The sequence below is a fragment of the Lissotriton vulgaris genome, chromosome 4_1 (assembly GCF_964263255.1).
Source record: "Lissotriton vulgaris chromosome 4_1, aLisVul1.2, whole genome shotgun sequence".
Lineage (NCBI taxonomy): Eukaryota > Metazoa > Chordata > Amphibia > Caudata > Salamandridae > Lissotriton > Lissotriton vulgaris.
This window is the reverse complement of record NC_141691.1, coordinates 1,362,616,571-1,362,643,638: the sequence shown is the minus strand read 5'-3', so window position 1 is coordinate 1,362,643,638 and position 27,068 is coordinate 1,362,616,571. Positions and strand designations below refer to the sequence as shown.

At 44.4% G+C, this 27,068-nt stretch overlaps 1 protein-coding gene across 1 annotated transcript in view; it reads left to right on the top strand.

Moving 5' to 3' along the window:
* Nucleotides 1-27,068, top strand: part of SMCHD1 (structural maintenance of chromosomes flexible hinge domain containing 1) — a 2,274,803-nt gene that overhangs the window by 254,203 nt on the left and 1,993,532 nt on the right. Inside the window, exon 9 of the mRNA XM_086965602.1 lies at nucleotides 24,772-24,862. Within this exon, the coding sequence (XP_086821728.1) occupies nucleotides 24,772-24,862 (91 nt within the window). The remainder of the gene's footprint in view (nucleotides 1-24,771; nucleotides 24,863-27,068) is intronic.

The following is a 27,068-nucleotide window of genomic DNA, read 5'->3' as shown; positions in this document are numbered from 1 at the left end:
TCGCCGAGCTTCTCTGAGAATCCGCTCTTTTAGCGGAAAATCTGGAAGGAACGCCAGGATGTCCGGTGGCGGAGCTGGAGCTTTACGAGGCATCCCCACCCTGTGTGCCCTATCAATGCGAATGGTGAAGTCCGCCGACTCTCCCAGAACACTTCTGAAGAGGGCCTGCAGGTATGCGGTGACATCAGACCCCTCTTCTTTCTGAGGGACCCCCCGGACCCGTATGTTGTTTCGACGGGAACAGTTTTCAAGGTCCTCTGCGTGGGCTTGGAGGTCCACCTGTTGGTCTGTCAGTCGTAGGATCTCTTGTTGGAGCTGTTCAATTTCGTTACTCCTAGTTTAGTCCGCCTCCTCGATAGCGACCACTCGGTCACCCAGGTCCTCCACGTCGCGTCGAAGCTCTCGGACTTCACCCACAACGTCTTGTTTTAAGGATTTGAAGTCTTCCCTAAGCGAGTTAAACAATGTTTCCAGGAATGATCTGGTGATGGGCACTTGGTCTTCCGTCGCTGTCGGCGGTGGCTTCCCGGTCCCTGGTGATGGCAGATCCCTGTGAAGCTTGGGCTGCGACTTGGGACCACCTCTTCCCCCTCTGTGCCGCCATAGTGTGGGTAGCTCCGAACACCGTTTGATATTTAACAATCTAGGCAACCATAAGAGACAATCAAAGAAATTTTAATAAATGGAAGGGAATTAAGCTACAAAATGTTTGTAAAGAAAACAATTTATTAAGAGTTAAAAAGAACAATATCACATTCACAGATTTAATATGTACGTTAAAAGAGTGTAGTTTAAACAAACTAGACTTAAAACAACAATCTATAAATCACATGGCATGAATCACAATGTAATTGTAGATTGTTAAATATCAAATGGTTACTTTTCCCTGGTCTAGGAATCTATTTTCCATGAACTCAGGAGGTCCTTGTTAAATATATGCCAAAATAGCTCCGAACACCGGTCAGTGTAGGGTCCCGGGATTTTGGTAGACGTAGGGAGATGGCGACGCAGCTGGTTTGAGTGGGAAGCCCACTAGCTCGGTTCAAGTTACCCGGGGCAAAGACAGATGTGGCAATCCGTGCACCAACCAGCCCGGGAGGCAGTGAGGTAGGCCTGTTCCAGGCGGTCAGCTGTCCCCTACCGGGTTATTGCGTAGAGCAGTGCGACTGGGTCAGTTGAGTGCGACCCCCGGCACCCGCAAAAAGTGTCCGATCAGTAGCAGCAGCCCCCGCAGGGCAATTTCAGCTTCCCCAGCCAGCCCTCCGCCGGGGGCTCGATTGTGCCCCCCAAGCCTCCCCTCGTGCCCACCCCTGCTCTCCTCACCTGGGTGCTTGCAGTGTGCTTTGGGATCGTGGCCCACCAGGCCTCTGCAGCGTTGGCTCCACTTATGGTGCTGCGGCCGTTCTAGGCCGCCTGGGGCTTCCAGAAGCAGCTGGGGGTCCACGTCATGTAGGCCGTTAAGGATCGGATACCTCTCGTGTGCCCAGGTTGCTCCGATCTGCTGTAGAGTGCAGGCAGTCCGATGAGTAGGCCCAAGCCGGGGCCTCAATTTTCGCGATCGCCGGCCGGGCCTCTCCTGGTCACCGGCCGGGTCGCGAGAGCGGCAGAATGTCTCCTTTCTCTCCTGCGGACGTAGTCAGCTGGAGGCGCAGAGTGGGTCGTCTCCCTCGCCAAGGCTCACGCCGCCTGCTCCCCGCAGCTTTGCTTAGCCTGCGTTATCCGGCGTCTACACCATCCCGGCAGGCCCGGAGCCGGGACCTCAATTTTAGCGTCCGCCGGCCGGGTCTCTCTGTGCGCCAACCGGGCTATCAGGGTGGCAATGCGGCACTTCTGAGGCTCACCGCTCCAGTAGCAACGGCGGGGGCCACTGATCACGCCGCTCCACCCCTGGCGCCACAATCGATCTCGAGGATCCCAGGGCAGCGGCTCCGATCTCGGGTGTGGGCGCAGTTGCGGACCTCCGGGCGCCAAACCCCCGTACCGCTCCTTGACGAAGGCACTCGGGGCGCCGCTTTCACTCCGGTACATCCCTAAAGTGTGGCACGCCTCTCCGTACAGGGCCCCCGGTACCAGGGGGGAGATTCAGGCGAAAATCACGGCGTTTCGGCGGGATCGGGCAGGGAGCTCCGGAGACCTGCGTCCGATCACGCCGCCATCTTGGACACGCCCCCCCGAAGAATACATTTTTAAATAAGTGTCTAAATGGATGTTTTAAAAAAAAAAATTGATTGGTTAACTGGCTTATTAAGTGTATCTTAGTGAATACATATATTAGCGAGTAATGTTTAAATATTTAAATATATGTATCAGTGTTTCACTTTGTGTATAAGTGGCTGCATGGGTTGGTGATTAGCTACATGTGTGTGTGTATGGGTTATTAGATGGTTCTTTTAGTATCAGTATGAGTGTCTGTATGGTTTGGTGGGGGTATTACTTAGCACATAGATGCATCAATGACTGACTCACTGTATGTGTTTTGAAGACAGCATATGTGCAGGACTGTATGGGTGGATGAGTGTGTATATGTGTGTGTTAGTAAGTGAATGACTGTCTGACTAGTGTTTTTATCAGTAACTACATATGTTTTAATCTAGTATATGTGAGTATTGATGTATATAAGTGAGTATATGTGAGAGTGAGAGATTGTAAGAGTTCCTGTTTAAAAAAGTATGTGTTTCTATAAGTGTTTGTTTAAGAGAGTAAGTATGTGTAAGTTTTCTTAGAAGTAAGGTGGTAGTGTGTGTATAGTTGTATATGCAAATAAATGGATGTTCTATAGTTTATTTGCATGTGTGAGTATGTGTTTGAGTAACTTTTGGATGACTGTCGGCGTGTAACAGGATCTATATGTGTATCACTACATATGATGAGTGAGTATATGTATGAGTGACTATATAGAACTGTTGGTGGATGTGTATATAGATGGTGGAATTACTGAATTGGTTGTTGTAACTGGTATGGGTATGTCAATTTTTTTGAAAATGTTAGTTTCTATTTTTGAATATGTGTTTCAAGGCTTACATTACACTGAAAGGAGGTCTGTCACTCTGTCACAAGGATGGTGTCATCAGTGATGTCATGAGTGATGTCACTGACCATGTCATGAGTGATGTAATATGTGACGTCATCAGCAGTGCATTGCAGGCGCGCAAGTTATAGTGAGTCCAACTAACTATAACATGGAATTTCAATGGTTTTATGTCAGTAAAATTTCCAGCTAACTATAACTGGTGTGAAACCTGTGGTTTTTTCAGTGAATTTAATAGGTTTTTTAAATGCTAATTCCTAACTATAACTGGTGTGAAACCTATGGTTTTTTCAGTGAATTTCATAGGTTTTTAAAATGCTAATTCCTAACTATAACTGGTGTGAAACCTATAGTTTTTTCAGTGAATTTCAAAGGTTTTTTAATACGTGGATCTGTATCAGATGTAGTGAACGTTTGTGATGAAATTCAGGTTAGGTACTTTGGTCCTGAAAAAGACAGTGCAGAAATTGATACATTAATAGAAGGAAATGTAAAAGAGAATGTACAACATTGTAGTACAGAAACATTTGAGCAAGAAATCAAAAGTTCAAGGAGATTTCAGGTGAAACACCAAATTATTCTTGTATTTGTTGTCGACGTACTCATAAAAATCAGACCAGGACTGTTGATCTGTATTTAAAATGTGATAAGGAAAATAATAAGGAGTGGATGGAATTTGCAACTTATTTGTTGGTAGAGAATTGTTTTGATTTGGGCTCTGATCAGCGTATTTGTAAATATTGTTATAACAAATTAGACGAGAATAAAATGCCTGGAGCTGTGCATAATATTAAATATTCCTTCTGAACTGATGGATTTAAATACTTCTGAGTGTATTCTTATTCAATGTGTGCATCCTTTTCAGGCTATTGTTCGTATGGAGCCTAAGACAAGAAAATTGCCTCCTTCAGATTTACAGAGAGGATTAAAGGGAAGAGTTGTATATTTGCCACTAGATTTAAAGAAAATATTGAAACAATTGGTGTAGAAAATGTAGAGGGTGAACCTTTAGTTATTCTTGTTAATGGCGTTCCTACTAAGAGTAAGAAAATCTGGCACTAGTTAGTGGATGTTAGGAAAGTGAAAAAGGCAACGTTGTATCTACTAAAAAATTATCTATATTATAAAAATGTGTTTATGAGAGAAGAAAAAATAACTGTAGAAGAAGATAGTGACTTGCCATCTGGACAAATTGAAAAAGTGGATGTCCAGAACTGAAGAAATCTACGAACATTACAGTGTTCATCCACTTCATTCTAACGAAGTGATGGGGAATACTATAGAGTTATTCCAAATGAAAGAAGCAAAGGGAAGTCCCATTAGTGTATGGGAAAAAAGCTTGGAAGCTCGTTGTTTCCCTCATTTGTTTCCCACAGGAAATGGAGGACGATATGTTGACCGACATGTGCAGATTCCTGCATCTGAGTACCGGACATTACGATTGTATGCAGAAGATCCAAGATTTCGACAATGTATTCCATGTTTGTTTCATCTTTTGTTTGAGAGTGATTTGTCTGGACTTTCTTATGCAGTAAACCATATATTGAAAACAGGTGTACATCTGCAAAATGTTTCGGCAAAGGAATTTATGGATAAAGTACACCAGAAAGATAATGTTTTTGAATCTCAGCTAATTAATCTCATGGCATTTCAGCGTGGTATTAATGAGTACTGGTACCGTCATCATGGAGAACTTAAATGTATGCTAAGGAACTTAGGAAGTCCTACATGGTTCCTTGCTCTAAGCTGTGCTGAATATGCTTGGGATGATTTACTTCAATTTCTTTGAGAGGCAAATCCAAATATACTAAATATTGAATACAAGACACCTGGAGAATTGTGCTCTAGGGATCCAGTTAATGTATGCAGAGATTTCAATCATACATTTCAAGCTATGATGTCTTTTATCACCAATAAAAAAAATCCTCCTCTTGGAGAGGCACTGGACTTTTTTTGGAGAAACGAGTATCAAGCTAGAGGAGCTCCTCACATACATATGCTAATGTGGAACAAAGATGCTCCCAAATTCGGAACAGACTCAGATGATACTGTGTTGTCTTTTATTGAAGAACATGCTACATGTGATATACCCAAAAGTACACAAGATAGACTTAAGACAACAAGTCTTATGATTCCAAAGCCATCGTTGTGGGAAATACTGTCGTCAAAAGTACAAATCTAAGGACAAATTCCGTTTTGGATTTCCACATCCTGTAATTTCGAAAGGAAGAGTGAACAGTTTTGTCATCTTTGCAACATGCTATCACAAGAAAGTCTCCAAAAAATACCTACAACTTAAGAAGAAATGAAGAGTCAAAATACATAAATGGCTATAACCCAGTAATTTTGTCCATGTGGAATGCTAATATGGATATTCAATATGTTGCGGAAAATTCCATTGCTGTTGCTCGATATGTAACATTGTACATAACAAACTCAGAAAAGACGGAATTGAAGGAAATGTGGGAAGAGATTTCCCACGAGAAATTATACAGTTACAGTTTGAAGATGTTACCTCATCGAGAAATTGGAGCGTATGAATGCTCGGATCACTTACCATCTGCAAGTCTATACTCCAAATCTAGAAGAATCATTTGGGTGAGTCTAGGTCTTGCTGCAGCCTGAAACAGAGTACTTAAATCTGTACAAGAAATTGAATATTTAGCTGAAAAAGAGCCAGAAAGTACAGATATTGTAAAAACAAATATGTTGGATACATATTATCCAAATAGAAGTCATCATCTTGAGAACATTTGTCTCTATGAAGTGCTGCAAAACTATATTTTTAAACTGAATATTACAGAAAACATCAATTATGGTATATATGCCGTGATTGGTTCTGAAGGATGTTTGGTGAAACAAAGAAAATGACATTTGATTAATCACCGTAAACTGAGTTGCGAAACACCTGACAAAAGGGAATTTTACTATTTAGCTCTTTTGCAACTTTTCAAGCCATGGCGTTCAGAATTGGAATTACTTGGAGATTTCGAGAGCTATGAAGATTCCTTCAACGCAAGTAAAGATGCTATAGAATGTCCTGTTTTTGCTAATTATGTGAAAATGTTGAATGACGAAATTGAGCAAGAAGCTACAATTGCAGCTGAGATTGCTAGAGACAGTTCTCAAGACAGTCAAACTTATGCTCCGTTAAGTCAGGATCCATTAGGAGAACCAATTATTCAAAATGAAGCAGCAACTGCTATGGAAGAGGTGGAAACAGCAATGTATCAAGCTCAAGAAGATGTAACAAACTTAGGAAACTTGGAAGAACAACTAAATGTTGAGCAGAAAGAAATATATGAGCAAGTGAGAGAACAGATTAACCATGGATTACTTCATGAAAAGAAAGAGTGCTCTTGCTCATCGTTTCAACCTATCCGAATGTACGTGAGTGGACAAGCTGGAACAGGAAAACGTTTTTTAATTTAAGTAATTTCAACTTATCTACACAAAACAACTGAGTCACATTTGTCTTGTGTTGTCACTGTTCCAACTGGGTTGGCGGCACACAATATTAAAGGAATTACTTTACACAGTTTATTAATGCTACCAGTAGACCATAAAAACAAATTAGAATACCACAAGCTATCTGGAGAAGCTTGTTGTGAAGTTTCAAGAGTCTTGAAGAAAATGAAACTTCTCATTATTGATGAGGTAAGCATGGTATCAAACTTGATGCTTACATTTGTGCATTTAAGAATGCAGCAAATTCTTAAAACAGAGTATGACGTATTATTTGGAGGAAAACACGTCATAGTTTTTAGAGATCTACTACAACTTACTCCTGTAAAAGAACAACCAGTGTTAAAACACTAGCACATGAAGATACCAGAAAGTCTTTGGGGAGTATTGGAAATGTTAACATTTGGTCATTTTTTCAACATAAGGAACTTATTACAAATATACGTCAGGCAATTGATGCAGATTATGGAAATATTCTTCAAGATATAAGAATTGGAAAAGTGACAGAACATGGCAAACAATCTTTACAGAGACGATTACTTCCCAATTTGTTTCCAAATGAAAATATTGTTCCAGAGAAAATATATTTGAGAATTGCAGAAAACAAATCTGTAATCTACTTAATGCCAACACTGCATGAATGTTCTATATTCAATGAAGAAATGTTAAAGTGGGAAAATGAAGAAATTTTAAAATTGGAAGCTATTGATAAAATAGAACATGAAGGAATCACTAATATTATGACTGAAAAGTTGAAGAGGAAATTGGATTCGTTAGAGAAATCGATAAGTAAAACTGCTGGTTTAGAAAAGAATCTGTATGCATGTGTAAACTGTAGGGTAATTTTACGACATAATTTGAATGTGGTAAAAGGTTTAGTAAATGGAGCAATGGGTAAAATTGTTGATTTTGTTAATTATGTAAATAGAGACGGGATTGAATTTTTGAAAATCAAATTTGATGAAATTGCTGAAGTACAACAATTTAGTCGTTGTTCAGCTCGGTTTTTACTTGTAAAAGATTTGTATGTACGCAGGAAACAGTTTCCTATTTCTTTGGCATATGCGGTGACCATTCATAAATCTCAAGGTTTAAGTGGAGATAGTGCTTTAGTGAATATTGGAAGTACCGTGTTTAAAGAGGGTATGGCATATGTTGCTTTGTCTCGAGTGAGAACTTTATCTGGATTGTACTTTATTGATTTTGATGAGACAAAGGTTAGTGCAGATGCAAATTGTGTGAAAGAGCATAATAAGTTAAGAAGAGAATATGCACCCAATTTAGGTGACAAAGGTTAGTGCAGATGCAAATTGTGTGAAAGAGCATAATAAGTTAAGAAGAGAATATGCACCCAATTTAGGTCAATATCCAGTATTTGAAAAGCGTGTGGTAGGTAGAAAAAGAAGATTTGAGAATATCTGTAATGAAACTGTAGAGAAAGAAAAAATACAAGATGAAGTTGCGCCTGCAAGCAAAAAGAAAAAGGACAGTGTTGAAGAGAATGTTGGTTATCAGTTTGAAAATAGTTGTGGTGTCAACTACTATGCTAATGTAGTTGTTAATGTTGTTTTTTTTCTTGAAAGTTTGCCACAGCAAATTGTTGAAAATCGGGACGAAAGATCGTGTTCGTTGTTTTATTCTGTTTATTAGAAATGTAGTAGTGATGAAAGTAAAATATAAAGTGCTTCTGATATTCGAAATGTTTTGGACATATGTTCTGGTTCTACTAAAATTTACGCAGAATATTCAGCAAGATTGTCAGGAATTTTTAATGTTTATGCTTGGTGTATTGGAAGGTGAAGGTATAGATATTGAAAACCTTTTTGGCCTTTCTTATAAATAGCAACATGACTGTAAACATTTTTGTTTACATGTAGCACTAACATAGACACTGAAAGATTCATATATTTGACTTTACCAGACTGTGAATCAGTGTCTTTTAACAATCTAGTTGGATTCAAAACATGGAGTGTAGGCAATGTAAATCAGAAATGTCATCAACATTATTTATACCAAAGATATGGACAGTGTGTAATTTTAATGCTGCAACGTTGTAGAGTTGATGGAAGAAAATTGGAAACTAATTAAAATTTTTGTAGCTACTCAACTATCAATATCGGGAAGAACTTTTGTAGCTGTTGCAATTATTTTTCATGATGGACCTTCTACAACATCTGGACATTACACTGTTTATTTGAAATTTGTGAAAGGTTGGATACATTGTAATGATAGTCAATTAGTTTTTAAGCAACTTTTGCCTAAAGAGTTACCAAATTCTTGCCTAATATTTTTAAAGCCAACATTTTAAGAACAAATTTGGCCTTTCAGGATTAATGCTGTTAAGGTAAATTAGTCTGGTGTTGTAGAGTATTTTGTAAGTGAGGGTGTGGAGCTTGAAGGTGATTCTCTTGTTGATGTTGAGGCAGTGTAGGTGTATCAGGTCGTGGGTGATGTGGCTGCAGCAGGGGACATTGAAGATCATTCAAGGTGGAGGTGTTTTGGATTTGGTATAGTTGTTGTAGGTGTTTTGCTGGAATTTCTGTGTAGATTGTGTTGCCACAGTGTAGTCTGCTGCTGATGAGGACGTATGTTACTATTCTAATTCTTCTTCTTTTGGTTAGGATCCACTTGTGTACATGGTCGGTAGGTGTTGGTACTGTTCACAGTATAGTTGGCCAGAAGGAGTCATCTGAGGCTGAGGGGGTGGGTCTGAGGATGAGTACCTCCATGTTGTGCGAGTTCAGGTTTAGTGAGCTGCTCCTTATGCAGTTGGTGACGTCCTTAATTACGTTGTGAAGGTTGTTTTTTGTGATATGTGGCTCCTTGGTGAGGAAGAGGATTTGCTGGGTGTTGTCAGCGTAGGCGACGATGTTGAAGTTGTGATGGCGGGCCACTTGTGTGAGGGTGGCCATGGAGATGTTGAATAGCGTTGGGCTGAGGGATAAGCACTGGGGGACAGTGCAAATGATGTCGGTGGTTTTGGATCAGAAGGCTGGGGGGCAGACGCTCAGGATTACTATTGAACAACTTTCAAACTAAGAATTTCACACATACTATTTGGCCATGAGGGAAAGTATCTGAAACCATTAAGGACTTTTTCTTGCATGTTTTGTCAGCATAGATTTGTAAGTAACATTATCTACAGTGTATGAAAATTAATGATAGTGTTTTGTTATTTTAAGATTGTTTGACATACCTCATAGTTACGTAAGAAAATGATCTTAGAAAAAAAATGTAACATATGTTTTATTTCTATTTTTTAGATTGTTATTGAGAATGTTGAATGTTTTTTTTTAAGATAATCTTCTTGGTTGTCTTTTTTTTTGCCCGCTGTTATGTGATGAGTACTATTGAACTCACTGTTTCTAGTGAAATTCAGTATATTCTGAGAACAGCAAAAAAGGCAGATAAAATGCTTTACAAATTATTTTGTGTTGTAAAAGATATATTGTAACTGTATTTTTTTGTCTTCTACAGATGCTAATTTTATAATATATATATATTGTTTTAATTTATTATTTTGAAGGTAAGTATAACTGTTAAAAATGATCGATGGGATGTACTTCTACAGAACTGAAGTAACAGAACGTGGATGGAGTACATAAGTGTGTAAAGATGGTTTTATCTTTTAAACACATTTGAAGAAATTAAAATATATATACTGAGTGTATCTGTATTCTCTGCAGCTAACTACAACACATCTACTACTTTGGAACTGGTAAGGTGAATAAACATATTGTAGTTTTTTCAGTACTGCATTTTATTGTAATAGCCTTAGTGTTTTCCTATAGTGATAAGGAGTGACTGGTTTGAAATTGTAAGAAAATTTTATAACTAAAAATTCATATAAGTAATTTTATTTATATAATTTTATAAAGTAGTTGAGAATGGTATTTGCATAATATTTTTTAAAGGGCAAAATAGTTGATAAAGCTAGTTTTGTATTATGTAATAGGAAAAACGATAACATTAAGTGTTTGTTTTTGTACAAGGATCTACAGCATAAAAAATTCACTACGGAAGAAGAACAGAACAATATAGAAGACTGTTTTGAAATTAGTAACACTCTCATAGAAGAGCTAAATATACCTTCCATGGGCAGCGAGAATGAAGATGAAAATATTAGTACTGCTGATATCAGATGTGATTTTTTTAGATGAAACCTTGGATGCTGATTTTGTGCAAGCATTAGAGGACATTGAGTTTGATCATATGACTTTTGAAATTGATAATGAAGTGAATGAAATACCTGATGAAATTATTTTAGAAGCTGTATTAAATTATGAAATGTTACAAGAATAAATGTATTATATAATAATAATGGTTTGAGAGACTCTTTTTGCAGAATGGTAATCATTCATCTAGTACCCAAGTACTCATGGTGCAAAGTGGGCCTTAGGGCATGGACTGCTTCAAACCCCTATAGACTAAGCATGCACTCGTCTACGCACCGGCAAACTTGTCTTTTATAGCTTCTATTTCCCAGTCTATATCCTTTCACTTCCAGCAAAGTCTCTGTGATTGCTGATTCCGTATTGTACTTAGCTATTCAGCAGAATGTCCATATGTATGCACTGTGCTAAAAATGAAGGTGTTTTAAATTCAGTCAAACACTCTCCTTGCAGAACTGTAATTATCCAGTCAGGACCTAAGTAATCATGGTGCAAAGTAGGCCTTAGGCCATGGACTGCTTTAAACTCGTATAGACTATGCATACAGTCTTCTATGTACCTGCAAACTTGTCTTTTATACCTTCAATTCCCTAATCTGTATTCTTACACTTCCTCTAAACACTCTGTCACTGTTGTTTTAGTTTTGTAGTGAGTCATTCATTAGTGTGTAGTAATCCATTTACTACATTAAAACACTAATGTACTGATGTACAATAACTGGCACTTCCCCAGTCATCAGTGATGTCATGAGTGATGTCACTGACCATGTCATGAGTGATGTAGTATGTGACGTCATCAGCAGTGCATTGCAGGCGCGCAAGTTATAGTGAGTCCAACTAACTATAACGTGGGAATTTCAATGGTTTTATGTCAGTAAAATTTCCAGCTAACTATAACTGGTGTCAAACCTATGGTTTTTTCAGTGAATATATATATACACACACAAACACACACACATCCTTTCTGGAGCGAAATGACGTTGCGGAGCCACAAGGCGCCACTGTCTGGTGCGCACAGGGACTGCTGAAAAAGTGTGCCTGGGGAATTTTAAAAGGTGAGAAATCTTTGGCTATATAATCTTTACCAGAAAGAGCGTTACAGAAATCTGAAAGAAACAGGTTAGTGTTAGATTCCTTACCTTAGAATATCCCCAGGCGTCTGACTGGATCCAGAAAGTTTTGCGTAGCAGTTCCCCTGCGTGCCGGTAGGCGTCGTCTGCGGCTCCGCATCCGGCGTAGTCTGCGGCGTGATCGCCGGGAGGACTTCGTCAGAGTACTTAGACGCCGCCCTCGCGCGCTGACATCAGTTCTTCTTTTTTTCGCGCTAGCAAGCGCAGATCCAGGAAGAGCAGTACTCCTAGTCAATTTTCGACTAAACTTTTTGATCCCTCGACTCTCGGTGCCAATAGGGATGCCCGGGTTCAAACCCTCGACGCTTGTAACCGCTTGATGTCGGTTACCGACCCCACCGTCAGTGCCTTTACTGTCTCGGGCTGACCACGATGACAAGTCTTGCCCCGACTGCTGGGCTTTGACCTCGAAGGCTAGGCGGGAGCGATTCCGTAAGCATCTCGAGCTCCGGCAGTCAGCCCCTCGCCGCTCGAGGTCCCGTTCCAAGGAGGAGGTTGAGTGACTGGTCGTGGAGCCACAGTCATCACAGCTCGGCGAGTCGACACCACTCGTTGGGCTCCAAGTCCTCAGGTAAGTCGAGGCACAAGAAGTCGAGGAAGCGACATCGCTCTTCCGACGACCCCCCACGCTCGCGCGATGCGGCTGGGGGTTCGGGCGACACCGCCCACGCGGCTCCACCGGAGCCGCAAACGTAGCGCCCAGCTCCATATCTGCCTGTCCCTGGGCTGCACGCGACGCCGGAGATCAGCGCCTTCCTCACGCCCATGAGGTCACGCTTCCCTCCGTCGGAACCCGCCAAGGAGCCTTCGGGCCCCGCGGGTCCATCTGGGAGCCCAAGCGGGCCGGCGGCTCTGGCCTCGGCCCCGTCGGGTGCTTCAGCCCCAGCGGCGTCGACGACTCCGGTCCCGACGCCGCAGGGCCCCTCAGGATCCACACCTGGATCCGGGACGCCGCCGGTCGACCTTACGACCCCTCCGTTGGCGCAGTCATCAAGGGTGTCGCCCCCTGCGCCGTCCCTGGACGTCGCCGTCCCCGGTCCCAACCTCGGTCCGGATCCGGCGTTGGACCGGCGCTGCCCGGCGCCGTCTTCGACGCCGATTGGTGAGCCCTTCACCGACGATCCGGCTCCATCATTTGTTCCTGACTATCAGGAGATGGATGACGAGGAGGACTGGGAGGGGTCTGAGGACCATCTGGCACTGCAGTTCCAGTTGAGCCAGGACTGGGCAGACGAGCTGGGGGAGTCCAGTGGTCTGGAAACTTCGCCCGACAACGTGGCTACGGAGGAGGGGGCATTGACTAGGGCAGCCAATGCCTTGGATTTTGAGCTCCCCGTCGCGGCCATGAGGACTCATTTCCTCACTGAGGTGCTGAAACCGCAGGCAAGCTCCTCGGAGCCTCTACTGCCGTTCAACGAATCTCTCACTGACGTTCTGTTGGGCACCTGGTCCAAGCCCTCCACAGGCCTCCCTGTGGATTGGAACGTGGATTGGAACGTGGCCCGACACCACCGCCCGTCTCCCGGCGACTCCAGCTTCCTGTCCGTTCGCCCCACCCCTGAGGACTCTACCTCCCAGACCGCATTCCCGACCGCACCTCCGGATCGGGAATCCAAAAGGTACGAACAGTTTGGGAAGAAACTGTTCTCCTCACTGAGTTTGGTGTTGCAGTCTGTCAACACCGCCTGCCTTTTGGGCCGTTACACCCACTCTCTGTGGGATATGGTTGCGGAAGTGCTGCTGCAGTGCCCGGTGGAGGTCTAGGCAAAGCTTACCCAAGCCCTAGCAGAGGGACGGGATGCAGCACGCTATTCCTTTCGGTGTGGACTCCATACCACGGGTTTGCTGGGTAAGGCGATTGCGACAACGGTGACGGTTCGCCGCCACGCCTGGCTGAGGTCCGCCAACTTTTCGGGGGATGTCCAAACAACCTTATGGACATGACCTTTGATGGCCGTTGCCTCTTTGGCCACAAGGCTGGCAGTGCGCTGGAGCGTTTCAAGGACTCCAGAGCTACGGCCAAGTCCTTGGGCCTCGGCCAATGCCAGCAAACTTCCGCCTTTGGTCCCTTTCGCGACCAAGGAAGGGGCGCCCCCACACGTCCAGCTAGCCACAGGCCGCAGAACCAACCTCAAAGTGGTCGCGGATGTGGTAACCGCTGTGGCGGTGCCGGGGAACACCGGCAAGGTCAGTCCACATTCATCCCCGCAGCATCTGCCTCTAAATCCTCCTAGTACGAGTTTTCAGGGTCATTCGAGACCAGTGGGGGGCAGGGTTTGCCTTCACCTCCTCCACTGGCGCTCCATCTCATCGGACAGGTGGGTGCTGCAAATCGTCTGAAGGGGCTACTCCCCCCCCCCCCGCCCCCCCCCCCCCCAACCCCTCGAGGCGACCCCTTCAGCCATGCCAACGCAGTACCACCGCATGTCGGGGGGATTACTTGCGACTTCTGCAGGAGGAAGTTACACCCCTCTTGGCCAAGGGGGCCGTTGAGCACGTTCCTGGGCCAGAAGTAGGACGTGGTTGCTATTCCCATTACTTTCTGGTACCTAAGAAGGGCAAAGGAGGCCTACGCCCTATCTTGGACCTACGGAGCGTCAACGGCTTCCTCCGGAAGGAGAAGTTCAAGATGCTGACTTTGTCTCAGGTCTTAGCTGCCCTGGACCCAGAAGACTGGATGGTAGCGTTGGACTTGCAGGACGCGTATTTCTACATCCCCGTCCTGCCGGCCCACCTGCGTTACCTGGTTCACGGTAGGCCACGAGCACTTTTAGTTTACCGTGCTCCCCTTCGGCCTTACCAGCGCCCCACAGGTGTTCACGAAAGTGATGGCGGGGGTCGCAGCTCATCTGCGTAGATTAGGGGTTTTTCAGTCTTCCCCTATCTTGACGATTGGTTGTTGAAGGCGGGCTCGCCCCAGACAGTCGTCTTCCACCTCCAGACTACGGCCGACCTCCTGCACTCGCTGGGGTTCTCCATCAACGTGCCGAAGTCAGACCTATGCCCCTCTCAGTAGCTCCTTTTCATCGGAGCGGTTCTGGATTCGGTGCAGTTTCTGATTTATCCTCCTGAGCAGCGGGTTCGCGATATTCAGGCTCTGATTCCGATCTTTCGGCCTTTATCCTGGGTCTCGGTCAGGTTTACGCTGCAGCTCCTGGGGCTGATGGCCTACTGCATCCTTCTGGTGCATCACGCCCGGTGGCGGATGCGGGCTCTGCAGTGGGACCTGATGAAGTTTCAGTGGGCACAGCATCAGGGCAGCCTGTCTGACCACGTCCGGATCTCGGAGGGCACTGCAAGACAGTTGCAGTGGTGGCTCTCGGACCGCGATTGGGTCATCTCTCTCCCTACCCCAACCGGAGCACGTGGTCGTGACGGAGGCGTCCCTCCTGGGATGGGGGGGCCACATGGGAGAGAGGGCGATCAAAGGCCTCTGGTCTCCGGCGGAGTCCCTGCTCCACATCAACCTTCTGGAGCTGTGGGCGATCTGACTTGCACTGAAGGCATTCCTTCCCTCTGTCCGGGGAAGTGTAGTGCAGGTGTTCACCGACATCACCACCGCCATGTGGTACTGCAACAAACAGGGCGGGTGGGGTCGTGGACACTTTGTCTGGAGGCTCTGTGCCTCTGGCAATGGCTGGAACACCAGGGCATCACCCTGGTTGTTCCCTGAACGCCAGGGCGCACCTACTCAGCCGCCGGTGCATGATGGATCACGAATGGCGTCTGAACTTGGACGTGGCGTGAGGCCTCTTTCAGCAGTGGGGAGAGCCTTGGTTAGATCTATTCGCCACCGAAGAGAACGCGCAATGTAATCAGTTCTGCGCGTTGGAATTTCCAAGGCAGCACTCGCTCAGAGACTCTTTTCGTCGCGAGTGGAGCTGCGGTCTGTTGTACGCCTTTCCGCCTATACCACTTCTGCCCAGAGTGCTGAAGAAGAACAGGCGCGACCGGGCCCAGGTTATTCTTGTAGCTCCGGACTGGGCACGAAGATACTGGTATCCCGAGCTACTCAGCATGTCAGTCGATCCTCTGATTCGTCTGCCTCTTCAGGAGGACCTTCTGTCACAGCAGTAGGGGATGGTCCTCCACCCGAACCTGTCCAGCCTCCACCTCCATGCGTGGAGATTGAGCGGTGGCAGTTGATGCCATTTGACTTGCCTCCAGAAGTCTGATGTGATTCTGGCAGCCAGGCATCCCTCCACAAAATCGGTATACGCCTGCAGGTGGAAAAAATTTGTGGCATGGTGCACAGCAAAGGCTGTGGATCCACTCTCTGCCCCCCTTTCAGAGGTTCTCCTCTTTCTTCTTTCTCTTGCCCAGCAGGGCTCTGCTCTGGGCACTATTAAGGGCTACCTCTTCCATTTCTGCCTTCTTGAGGCTTCCTGATCAGCCTTCTCTTTTCAAGTCCCCTGTTGTAAATAGATTCTTGAAAGGCATCACGCACATGTTTCCTCCTGTTCCTTTCGTGATGCCTCAGTGGGACTTGAACCTTGTTCTAACTTATTTTATGTGCGCTCCTTTCGAGCCACTTCACAATTGCCCTCTACGTCTTCTGACACTTAAAACTGCATTCCTGGTTGTCATCACCTCTGCCAGGAGAGTGAGTGAAGTCCAGGTTCTTTCTTCTAAGCCTCCTTTCCTCTCTGTCCATCCGGACAAAGTTGTCTTGAGAATTCGTCCTTCTTTCCTGCCCAAGGTGGTTACAGCCTTTCATATCGGGCAGTCCATCACCTTGCCCACCTTCTTTCCGCCTCCGCATCCCTCGAAAGAGGAAGAGAGGCTCCACCGTCTGGACCCAAAACGTACGCTCGTCTTCTATCTAGACCGCACACGTCAGTTCCAGGTAGACGACCAGCTCTTTGTTGGTTACGTGGGCGCGAAGAAGGGACGGGCGGTGCACAAACGGACCATCTCTCGGTGGGTCGTGTTGCGCATCAAGGTCTGTTACTCCTTGGCGAAAAAGGAGCCTCCTGTTGGGCTGAGGGCCCATTCCACTCTGGCCACTGCAGCTACTACTGCCCTGGGTCGGGGAGTCCCCTTGCAGGACATCAATCAGGCAGCTACGTGGGCTTCGCTACACACGTTTGCTAGAAACTACTACATGGACAGCCAAGTCCGGAGAGAGGGCTTTTTCGGCCGTTCCGTTCTCCAGGACTTTCTGGTGTGATCTTGGTTCGCAGACCCACCACCGGGATTGGTATTGCTGGGGTATTTATTCTAAGGTAAGATATCGAACATTAACCTGTTTCTTTCAGATTCACAAGTTACTTACCTTCGGTAATGATATATCGGTAAGAAACAGTAGTTAGTGTTCGATTCCTTACCGCCCCACCCATCCTCCCTGTTCTGCGAACCGATATCTAGGGTTAAGGTATCTCCCATTGAGGGCCCTAGTTTCATGGCACCAGTGTTGGTCTCTGGCATGGCTCTGCGTTCCTGGCACGGAAAGTTATGTACAAGAACTGACGTCAGCGCGCGAGGGTGGCGTCTAAGTACTCCGACAACGTCATCCCGGCGATCACGACGCCGACGAGGAGCAGCAGACGACGCCTACCGACGTGCAGGGGTACTGCTACGCAAAACTTTCTGGATCCAGTCTGACGTCTGGGGATATTCTAAGGTAAGCAATCTAACACTAACTACTGTTTCTTACAGATATATCGTTACCGAAGGTAAGTAACTTGTGCGTTAAGTAACTTGTTAATTTTTTACCAGAAGTGTATCTTCCTTTCAAATGGGCCAGTTCAACACGTTTATCTATTTCTTGTCCCCACCTATTATCAAAGTATTGGGAGCAACTCCACAGTCTGGACTCCAGGCTTGCCATGTTCTGTTATGTTAGAATACATTTATAGAGCGCCTATCACTGGAAGGTCCCTAAGCGATACATCAACCACACTCTGCAGAAATACGTTGGGGCTGGCATTCATACTTACTCAACAAGAGCTTTGGCTGTTCCTACAGCTATCAGTAGAGGTGTCCCTGTTATTGACATTTACCTTGGTGCCACATGGTTATCCTCCGTTTTTTTACAAGCATTTTTGCATCACAATCAAAGCAATCAGTGATGGCTACTTTGCCAGTGATTGGTGTTCCACACCTTACTTGGTTTAACAGAACTACTAAATCCCCCCTCTGGAGGGTATTACTTTGAGAATCATTTATAAGGGTAGTAATCTGCTGCAAGATGTATTCAACATAATAAAAAGTTATTTAGCTTAAGTAATACTATTGGTGGATATGTTCTCTTCCTGCGGATTCCTTACTGCCCTCTCTATTGCGATGTTAGTTGCGAGATTTGTCCAAGATATGCAAATATAATATGTTTTCTACTGTGTTCTTCTCTTAGATACACTGTCAGTTCCTCACCACATGTCTCAATGGGGCATGGAAAGAAGTGCCTTGATCTGACAGGGGTGCATTGATTGGTACCATATACTCTCTTTTTATATTGCTTCCATTTGTGGGTAGAGCGCTTGCCATTACACTTGAAATCGCAACTTGCTTTAAAAACTTTAACTGTTTTAAAAAAAGAAACTGATCAAATCTTGCACTATTTGCCTCTTTGCACAGCAATTCTCCCTACCTACACTCTGCCCTCTGACGCCCTTTTCGCCGAGCGCTTCCCCTTCCACCGCGGGTTTTCCCTATTGTTGTGGAGGGAGCGATCAAAAAGTTTCACTTCCTGGCTAGATGTGGGGGAAGTAGGCTTTAAAGTCAGGTGCTAGTAGCCTCGCGCAGCGGACCCGGGTGTGGTGAGAGTGCTTATCATTACACTTGAAATCACTACTTGTTTTTAAAACTTTTACTGTTTTTGAAAAAGAAACCGTTCAAATCTTGCACTATTTGCCTCTTTGCACAGCTATTCTCCCTACCTTCACTCTGTCCTCTTTTCCCCGAGCGCTTCCCGGTCCACCGCGGGTTTTCCCCGATTGTTGTGGAGGGAGCGCTCGGCAGGTTTCACTTCCGGGCTAGAGGTGGGAGAGGTAGGCTATAAATCCAAATGCTGGCAGCTCCGCGCAGCGGGCGCACCAAAGGCAAGCCTGTCTGCTCCCATCCGTGCCTGACCGGGCCCTGGGCGCAGAACCCCTGCCCTTTTCTCCTCCGCTCCCCCCCAATATTCACGGGACACACCTTCAAATTAGGAATACCCTAGGTACACCGTGTAAATACTCCATTGCCTTGGAGGAAAGGCAACAGAAATGCTTGCAATGTGCATATGAGCTATCTCCAAAAGCGGGAAACCAATCAAAGAATGGGAATCAGCTTAACATGGCACTGCTGAACTGCAGATCTATGCCTAACCACGCCACCGAAATTTCTTTTATGTTACAGGATACTGCACTCTATGTGCTAATCCTTACGGAAACCTGGCTAGATCCTAGCTCCGACCCAGTTATTGTCCAAGCCCCCCCCCCCCCCCCCGGATATCTGATCCAGCGTGTTGATAGAACAGGTAGAAAAGGGGGCTGGATCACTATTCTCTATAAAGACCATCTAGTCTGCCGCATCCTGTGCAGCCTCCTCTCAAACTGTGAAAATGCCAATTTCTCCTTTGCGCTCACCCCCTCAATCACGTTTGTCGGCATTCTTCTATATCCCCTCCCGCTCCCCCCCCCCCCCCCCCCCCCCCCCAGGAGCCGTGGGACACTTCTGCAATTCACTGTTTGAAGCGGTGGTAAACGTAGCCAGCACCGCATCTAATTTTAATCTTCTGGGTGATTTTAATTTGCACTTTGACAACCTCAAGGATATAATAGCCAATAATCTTGCCCATGACCTTACAGCATGTGAGATGCTTTTAAAGGTCCATCAAGCCACTCCTACTAAAGGGCACCTCCTGGACCCGATTTTTTTCAAACATTGCAGAACTAAAAGGGAAGGAACCCGTCCCCCGTCCCCCGTCCCCCTCCCCTGGTCGGACCATTTCCTAATCCCTTGTGCATGGCAGTTATCGTTCCCTCGCTTGACTGTGCCAACCTCCCGCACTCAAGCCTGCCACTGGCCCAAATTAAATATAGAGGAATGGACCAAGGAACTGCATTCTACCATACCTCCACATCACCCTGATCCCGTAATAGCTAGTAGCAAGTTCCACTCATGGATCGAGAATTCATTAGACGTACTTCCCAGGAGATGCATAATTCAAAAAGCTGTCTCAAACAACACTCCATGGTTCACACCCGAACTCCGCAAACATAAACAGAGGTGCAAAAGACTAGAAAGAGAATGGAGGAAAGAATTTTCAACGGATAAAAAATCCAACTACAGGGCATACGTTAACTCCTATAAAACTGCATTTAAATCCGCAGATGCAGCCTATTATGAGGAAAAAATATCATCCTTCTCCAATGCACCCAAAGAAATATTCTGGATAGTAAAAAAAGTATGAAAGTCCCAGATCCTCCCGTGGCTCCAGACTCTACGGGCCTCCGCTGTGAGGAGCTAGCATTTTTTTTTCACCAAAAGTCAGCGCATACTCAACCTCCTTCCACAGGTTAATAATGATCACCTCCCCGCACAGCCTGAAACAGAATCCCAGAATAATCCCCCAAGATTGAATCCTTTGTCCCACTCAATGAGGAACTCCTTCCTCCTATCCTTAATATGATCAAGAGTGGTTCTCCCCTGGACCCAGCCCCTTTTAACATACTAAAGTCTGCCTTGTCTGTCATTATCCCTCCTATTGTCAATCTGGTTAATTCCTCCCTAGAATCTGGTTCAGTACCCCAGGGCTGGAAGATTGCTATGAAAGCATTATTGAAAAATCCCCATCTGGATCCAAGAGAGTTGTCCAATTATCGCCCTATCTCTCTTCTCCCTGGCATTAGTAAGGTTGCGGAAAGATATGTGAACCGCCAACTACCTGCATATCTTGAAACCTTCAAACTACTTCATGGCTCCCAGACCGGCTTTCGCCCGGGACAGGGCACGGAGACTGCACTAGTGGCGGTGGTGGAGGAGTCCAGAAAGATCTTGGACTCGGGAGGGTCCGTAGCCATCATCCTCCTAGACCTTAGTGCAGCCTTCGATACGGTGAATCACCGTACCCTTGTACAACTGCTCAAAAAACTGGCAGTGACAGGTAGGGCCCTCTCCTGGCTGGAATCGTTCCTTGAATGAAGATACTTCCTGGTGCTTGAAGGTAATACCCACTCTCGACCACTTCCTGTGCAGTACGGGGTTCCTCAGGGCTCCTCCCTAAGCCCCACACTTTTTAACGTGTATATGTCCCCACTGGCTGAGATACTTCCACCCTTTGGAATTTAACTTATCAGCAATGCAGACGATACACAGCTTATAGTGGCACTGAACCAGGCAGAGCAGGCCCCCACAAACCTGAGCTCCTGTCTCAAAGAAGTCGCCAGCTGGATGAGCCAGTCCCATCTTAAACTCAATGGCGACAAGACTGAGCTCATGCTACTGGGTAACCAAACAATTTTTAACCCACATACTTCGTGGCCATCATGTATGGGATCTGCCCCCATTCCTAAAAAGGAAATAGAGTCTGGGCTTCTGGCTTGATCACAAGCTCACTTTTAGAGCCCAAGCCAGAAAAACAGCAGCCACATGCTTTGGCCTGTTGAGATCAACACGAAGAATACTGCCCCTCCTACCTGAGAACTCAAAAAAAAAATTCTAATTCAAGCCCTCATCCTATCGAGGCTGGACTATGGCAACACCCTTTATCTAGGAGCCCCCACCTCTGTTATCCACAAACTCAAGGTAGTCCAGAACTCAGCAGCAAGACTCCTTACAGGCACTAACAACCCTTCATCAGCTAAACCGGCCTTAAAACACTCCACTGGCTCCCTATAGAAGAGCAAATACACTTCAAAGCTCTCTGCATCACACACATAAATTTGCAGGGCATAGCCCCCCCCTATTTTTTCCAACCTTATTAAACCCTACAAAGCAACCAGGAGCCTTCGTTCCAATGACGTACGTCTAGCTGAGGTCCCCAGAATCAGGAAGTCCCGCACAGGAGGGCGCCTCTTCTCTTACAATGCACCCAGGCTATGGAACACCCTGCCTTTCCCCATCCATCAGGAAACCAACCACCTCACGTTCCGTAGACAATTTAAGACATGGCTTTTCCCTTAAAACACCATCTGCTCTCTACCGCACGTCCGCAGAGCTGGAAGGCTTTCGGGTAGCCATGCGCGATAAAAGAACATATTCTATTCTATTCTACTCTATTCTTCCGGGTGGGTAAGGGCACATGGTGCTACCTGGTGATGCTGGAGATCTGGTGTTACTAGAATATTCATTAAGTTATGGAAGGCAAGTTTTACTTTTAGATCATAAACTGGATTTGGATTTTGTCATTGAAATTAGGCTTGAGGAAAGTAGGCTTTAGACATCGTATTAAGCTGTTTTTAACTGCTTTAAGTTATTCAGCAAGTTCAACTCCTTTCTATCAGGAGACATAGTAGCCATTATCTTCAAAAGCGTTAAAGACTAAGCATATTTATAGATGCAAGCTTCTCTTCCTTTTCATTTACCCTAGCAGCCCTTCTTTTAATGAATAGCGCAACGTCTCTTACCTTCTGTATTGAGACCTTCTAATATTAACCCCTCCTCCTAATATATGCCCTTTTTGATGTAGTAATTGACTCCTGCTTTTGTATGGAATTTGTTCAACTTTTCTCTTAGCCTCACGTGAGAAACACTTGGGACACAGAGCTGATTATTATTATTTTTTTTTTTAACCATTGTACGATTTGAACTGATCTTCCCTAGGTTCTTGACGCCCCATTGACTGACCACAGGGATTTCCTGTTTTATTTAATGTTTTACAGTGCTCACTTGAGATCTACAAAATTCCTATAATATGGGCAGAGTTTTGTGTTAGCATCCTTTTTTGTCACTTATCTTATCCTCAACAAACTTCGTTGGTGGAGATTTGAAGACCTCTGCAAAAATCTGAACTTTTGGATCTGAAGATCCTTGAAAAGCTTGCTTTCATATCTCTGAGGTTACCACCTACTGACCATAGATTATCTAATAAACAAGCAGAGGCCAAGTGTTATTGTAAATAAGTGGAATGTTTCTTGCGGACTTTGCGTGAGGCATCTGATAAACAGTAAACTAAATTGCTTTTCACAGCTAGGTAGATGCTAGACTATTTTAAGATAGGCGTTGGCCACTTCTAATGAGAATCACGTTAAAAGTGCTCCATATCAAGCGAGGGATATTTTTAAAATTAATAATTCTTTTCAAATCTTTCAGTGTGCTTTTTGACTATGAAATACTGAGTCCCATTTCCTGTTGTCTTCTTTCTTACCCATTTCTGTATTGGAGGTGCCATCACAAATCATTAATATCTCTTTTGGATCTACGTTAGAGGCTTGACCAATAAAACTCATGAAACCATTTTGTTCTCATTCAGCCTGTAGCTTATCCAAACTCAGCAATTTCTCCTCGGCCATGGGTATGGTACTGGAAAGATTGGATAAAGCTCTCATCCCTCTTTTGAAAAAGCCTACAGTAAATACTATTATTATGACTAGCTTCAGGGTCATTTTTCTACTCTTCAGGCTCGGGATAGAGAACGTATGCCACCAGAACAACCTGAACATGAGTAAATGTGTATTCTACAAATGACAGCCCAATCAAAAAGTTTCATGCTGTTTTTATACAAAGGATTACCAACTTGCCATGGAGAAGAATATTCAAGTCACCTGTCATGCTATAAAAGATACTAAAGCTGGAGACTCACCATTATAGACAAGTAGCTTATGCTTTCAAAAAAATTATCACCCAACCACTAATGTTGTGCTTTAGGCTAAACCGCACCATGTTATTTGAAATTAACAAGCTGAAGATTCCAACATTGTGACTTATAAATAATCTACACCCCCACCTCGTAGTGTTCACTTGAATATATGTATGTGACTTGTTTTTCTTATCTCAATTTGATCATAAATTGAAACTTATGAGTTTTAGACTGTATATACTTTTTTAATCTTTTATAGCAAAATAGCACTTAGCTCAAAATGCTTAGTAAACAAATGCATAACCTTTCCAAGTTACAGGAGTAACTATGAATGTATTATGAAAAGCAAAATCAAATATTGTTAAAATTTGTAATGAACAGTAAAAATTCATGCCTGTAGCAAAAAAACAGACAAACCTAACCTCAAAAACTAAGTGGAGAGGACATATTGGCTCGGGTTTGAAACCTGAATTTGTTTCTCCTCTCGCTCCCTCTCCTACTCTCAAAAAAGCCATTTCTTTTGAATTCACAACCATGCGTATGTTAGGCTATATCGTACTCTTCTCCTTCCACCAATAAATTTCCTTCTTCCCTTGAGGAAATGCTTTTCTGCTGGTATTGTTCTGTCTTAATTTATGTGTAAACGGAATTCGTTTATCTGTGGTTGCTACCAAGTGAGTGCATTAACACCCATTTTGGATAGAGTGCTCTATAGAATTGCTAAATAAGTAATTAACTGATAGGTTTCTGAATGGAAGCTGCAGTTTTACTATTCCTGATGTTCTGTGTGTTAGGTAATGAATGATGTAAAATGTGGCTGCTGTTTGGCCCCATAGAGAATGTTTGGCTGTCGATGCAGAAAATGAGGTATGTTGGTAATTTGGTTGAGCAGGGGCAACATTTCTTGGTGGGAGTGGACTAGTGCTGTTGCAGTGCTGCTTCTGTCTACTTTGATTTCAGGATGCAGGATGAGCAGCAGGACTAGCTGCTAAAGCCAAGTGTAGTTGAAGAGGCTCTCACCATACTCCTTGTCCCGGCACAGCTTTGAAAGATGTTCCGAAAAGGTTATAGAGACATCAAATGTATATCTATCTATTTTAAACATGTTTTTCTGCTATGTGAGTGAGAATGAACGTCAAAAAGAAATTATATTGAGAAAGACTGGTCGTTACAAAGTGTGATGTTAACTCTATGCTTTGTTTTTCATGAATGCCTTTTTGCCTGTGTATTTTTCACAACAATGATATCTTTTCAGGCATATATACCATTACTACATCCATGGACCAAAAGGAAATGAGCATAAAATTGTGAAGAAAGAAATATCGCCAAATAATATAGACATTGAGGTAAAATATGAACCCTACTGCAAAGTTTTTTTTTTAATCAAAATAAATTAATTTCAAATCTTAATTAAAGATGTGATAGTATTGGAGGGATGAACAAATATTTGCAGGCTTGAAGAGACTTGAATAAATGTATACATATTCTCCATACCGTTATTTACACTGTGAGATTTAACATCAGGATTCATTACATTGCATAAGTGCATTAGTAATATCTTTACTTTGTATCTTTAAAGTGTATTGATAAGTATTGATTTTTATGATGATTCTGTCATGATTTCGGTAATGTTTTTTTACCCAATAATTTATTAATTTTAGTACAATTGAATAAAACGATGAGATAACTAACATGACATCAGTTTTACTTATCTTTATCCCGGGCACATTACTCTTCCAGTGTATTGCGCCGTGCCTCTGAGGTGCATGTGGATTTCCTATTAACAGTTGCGTAGCATCATCTTTCGATTCCGAACATCTAGCCCTATCACTCTTCTGGGCTTTATCTTAATATATATTGAGTCAGATTTAATTGCTGTCCCCTGTTGACAGCGGCCCCATCAATTACTTTCGTCTTGCATTTTTACCCAACCTCCCCATATCTTCTCAGGTTTTTTGGGGCATCCTCGATCTCTGTACATCTGTTGCTCTAAGGTCATGCAGCTTCCCATCCTTCTGTACCTGTCTCTAAAGTGAGAGAGTCTACCCCATCCTATGTTTGAGCAATATCTTTCGCTACTGCATACCTTAAATCCGTGGGTCCCCAGATTCTCAGTAGCATCAATGGGGCATCTGCCTTTAAAAGGATCTGTTATCTTAGACAGTTGAGTCGCAATTTTTTCCTGCATATCTGAATTTTAGGACAAATCCAGATAGTGTGATAGATCTTTCTTTGTTGTCCACGCCCTCTAAGGCATCTTTCATCTCATGCCACACCCCACTTGTGCAGCAGTGTTCTTCTGTAGTATATTCTTTGTAGTATTTTTAATTGTATGTCTCTGAATCTAGTCTTGATTGCTATATCTTTGGGGAATATAAGTGCATCAGCCCATATTGCATCATCTGTTTCACCAGTGTCTTTCTCCCACCACTCTTTCAACCCTAGTAACTCCTTCCGTGCATTGTGCAAGTGTGGTCTGTGTATGATAATGCTTTTTCTGTTATCTGCCATCAAGAAGATGTCTCTGTAGTGGGGATTCCTCCATGGTGTCGTTGTCTGCTGTCAGTTTGGATTGTAAAGCGTACCTTAGTGAGTGGCATCATGTATTCTTCCTCTTGGCATGTTAATGCCACTTTTCCATTATGGTACTTTTCCATCTGCGTCCCATACATCCACCAATGTGAATATGCCGATGTCATCCCATCGTTTAAACTCCAGTCTCAGTTTTGTGGTTGACAATCTAGTGCCTGCCTACAAGCCATTTGGCTGAACTGCACTGCATTAATTCTGAAGCGAGGAAGATGGCGGCCGGCTGAGACGCTTGGTCGCGAGCTCCGGTTGATCCAGAAAACTACATAGCTGAAAAGCACTTCCCGAGATAAGAATGGGATAGTTTCAACGACTAAAGACGCTGCGAAAAGAAAGGGCAATCTAAGAGCCCCCAAAACTTCCACAGAAAGCTCAACTAGGCAACCTGAAAAGGATCGCTTACCTTTGTGGCGGGATCGGTAGCAGTGGCGGCGGCGTTCCGCATTGCATTGCATTGCTCGCTCTGCTGTTTTTTTGAACTGTCTTCCTTTCGCGACCCAACCTCAGCCGGTCAGCCGGCGTGCCGGTTCCAAGCCGCATTACAACGAAATTGGGAATCTGCATGACTGGGTGGAGCAGAGACGTGACGCGGCAGAACTGTGAGTCCGCGACCCGTTTCACGCTCGATACCGGGCTATGGGCGAGAGCACGAGACGCTGCTCGGAGCTGCCGAAAGACGCTCGGCGGGATCACCTTCCTCTTCTGGGGTAGGAGCGGCAGAGTCAGCAGTGCAATTGAGTGTGCTTGTGCTGCAAGCTGGAATCGCCGACAGTGCAGCACCGAGACCATCGAACTGGGTCTCTCAGGAGTGGTTGTGAGCTCCAAATCCCACGTATGCCAAGTGAACCCTCAAGATGAGATAAACAATGAGCAATACAATAACCCACAAATACTGACGGACTCATGCTGGATGAGTGAAAAGGGTTGCCAACCTCCTAATTCAGTGGGAGCGCCTGGAGGAGA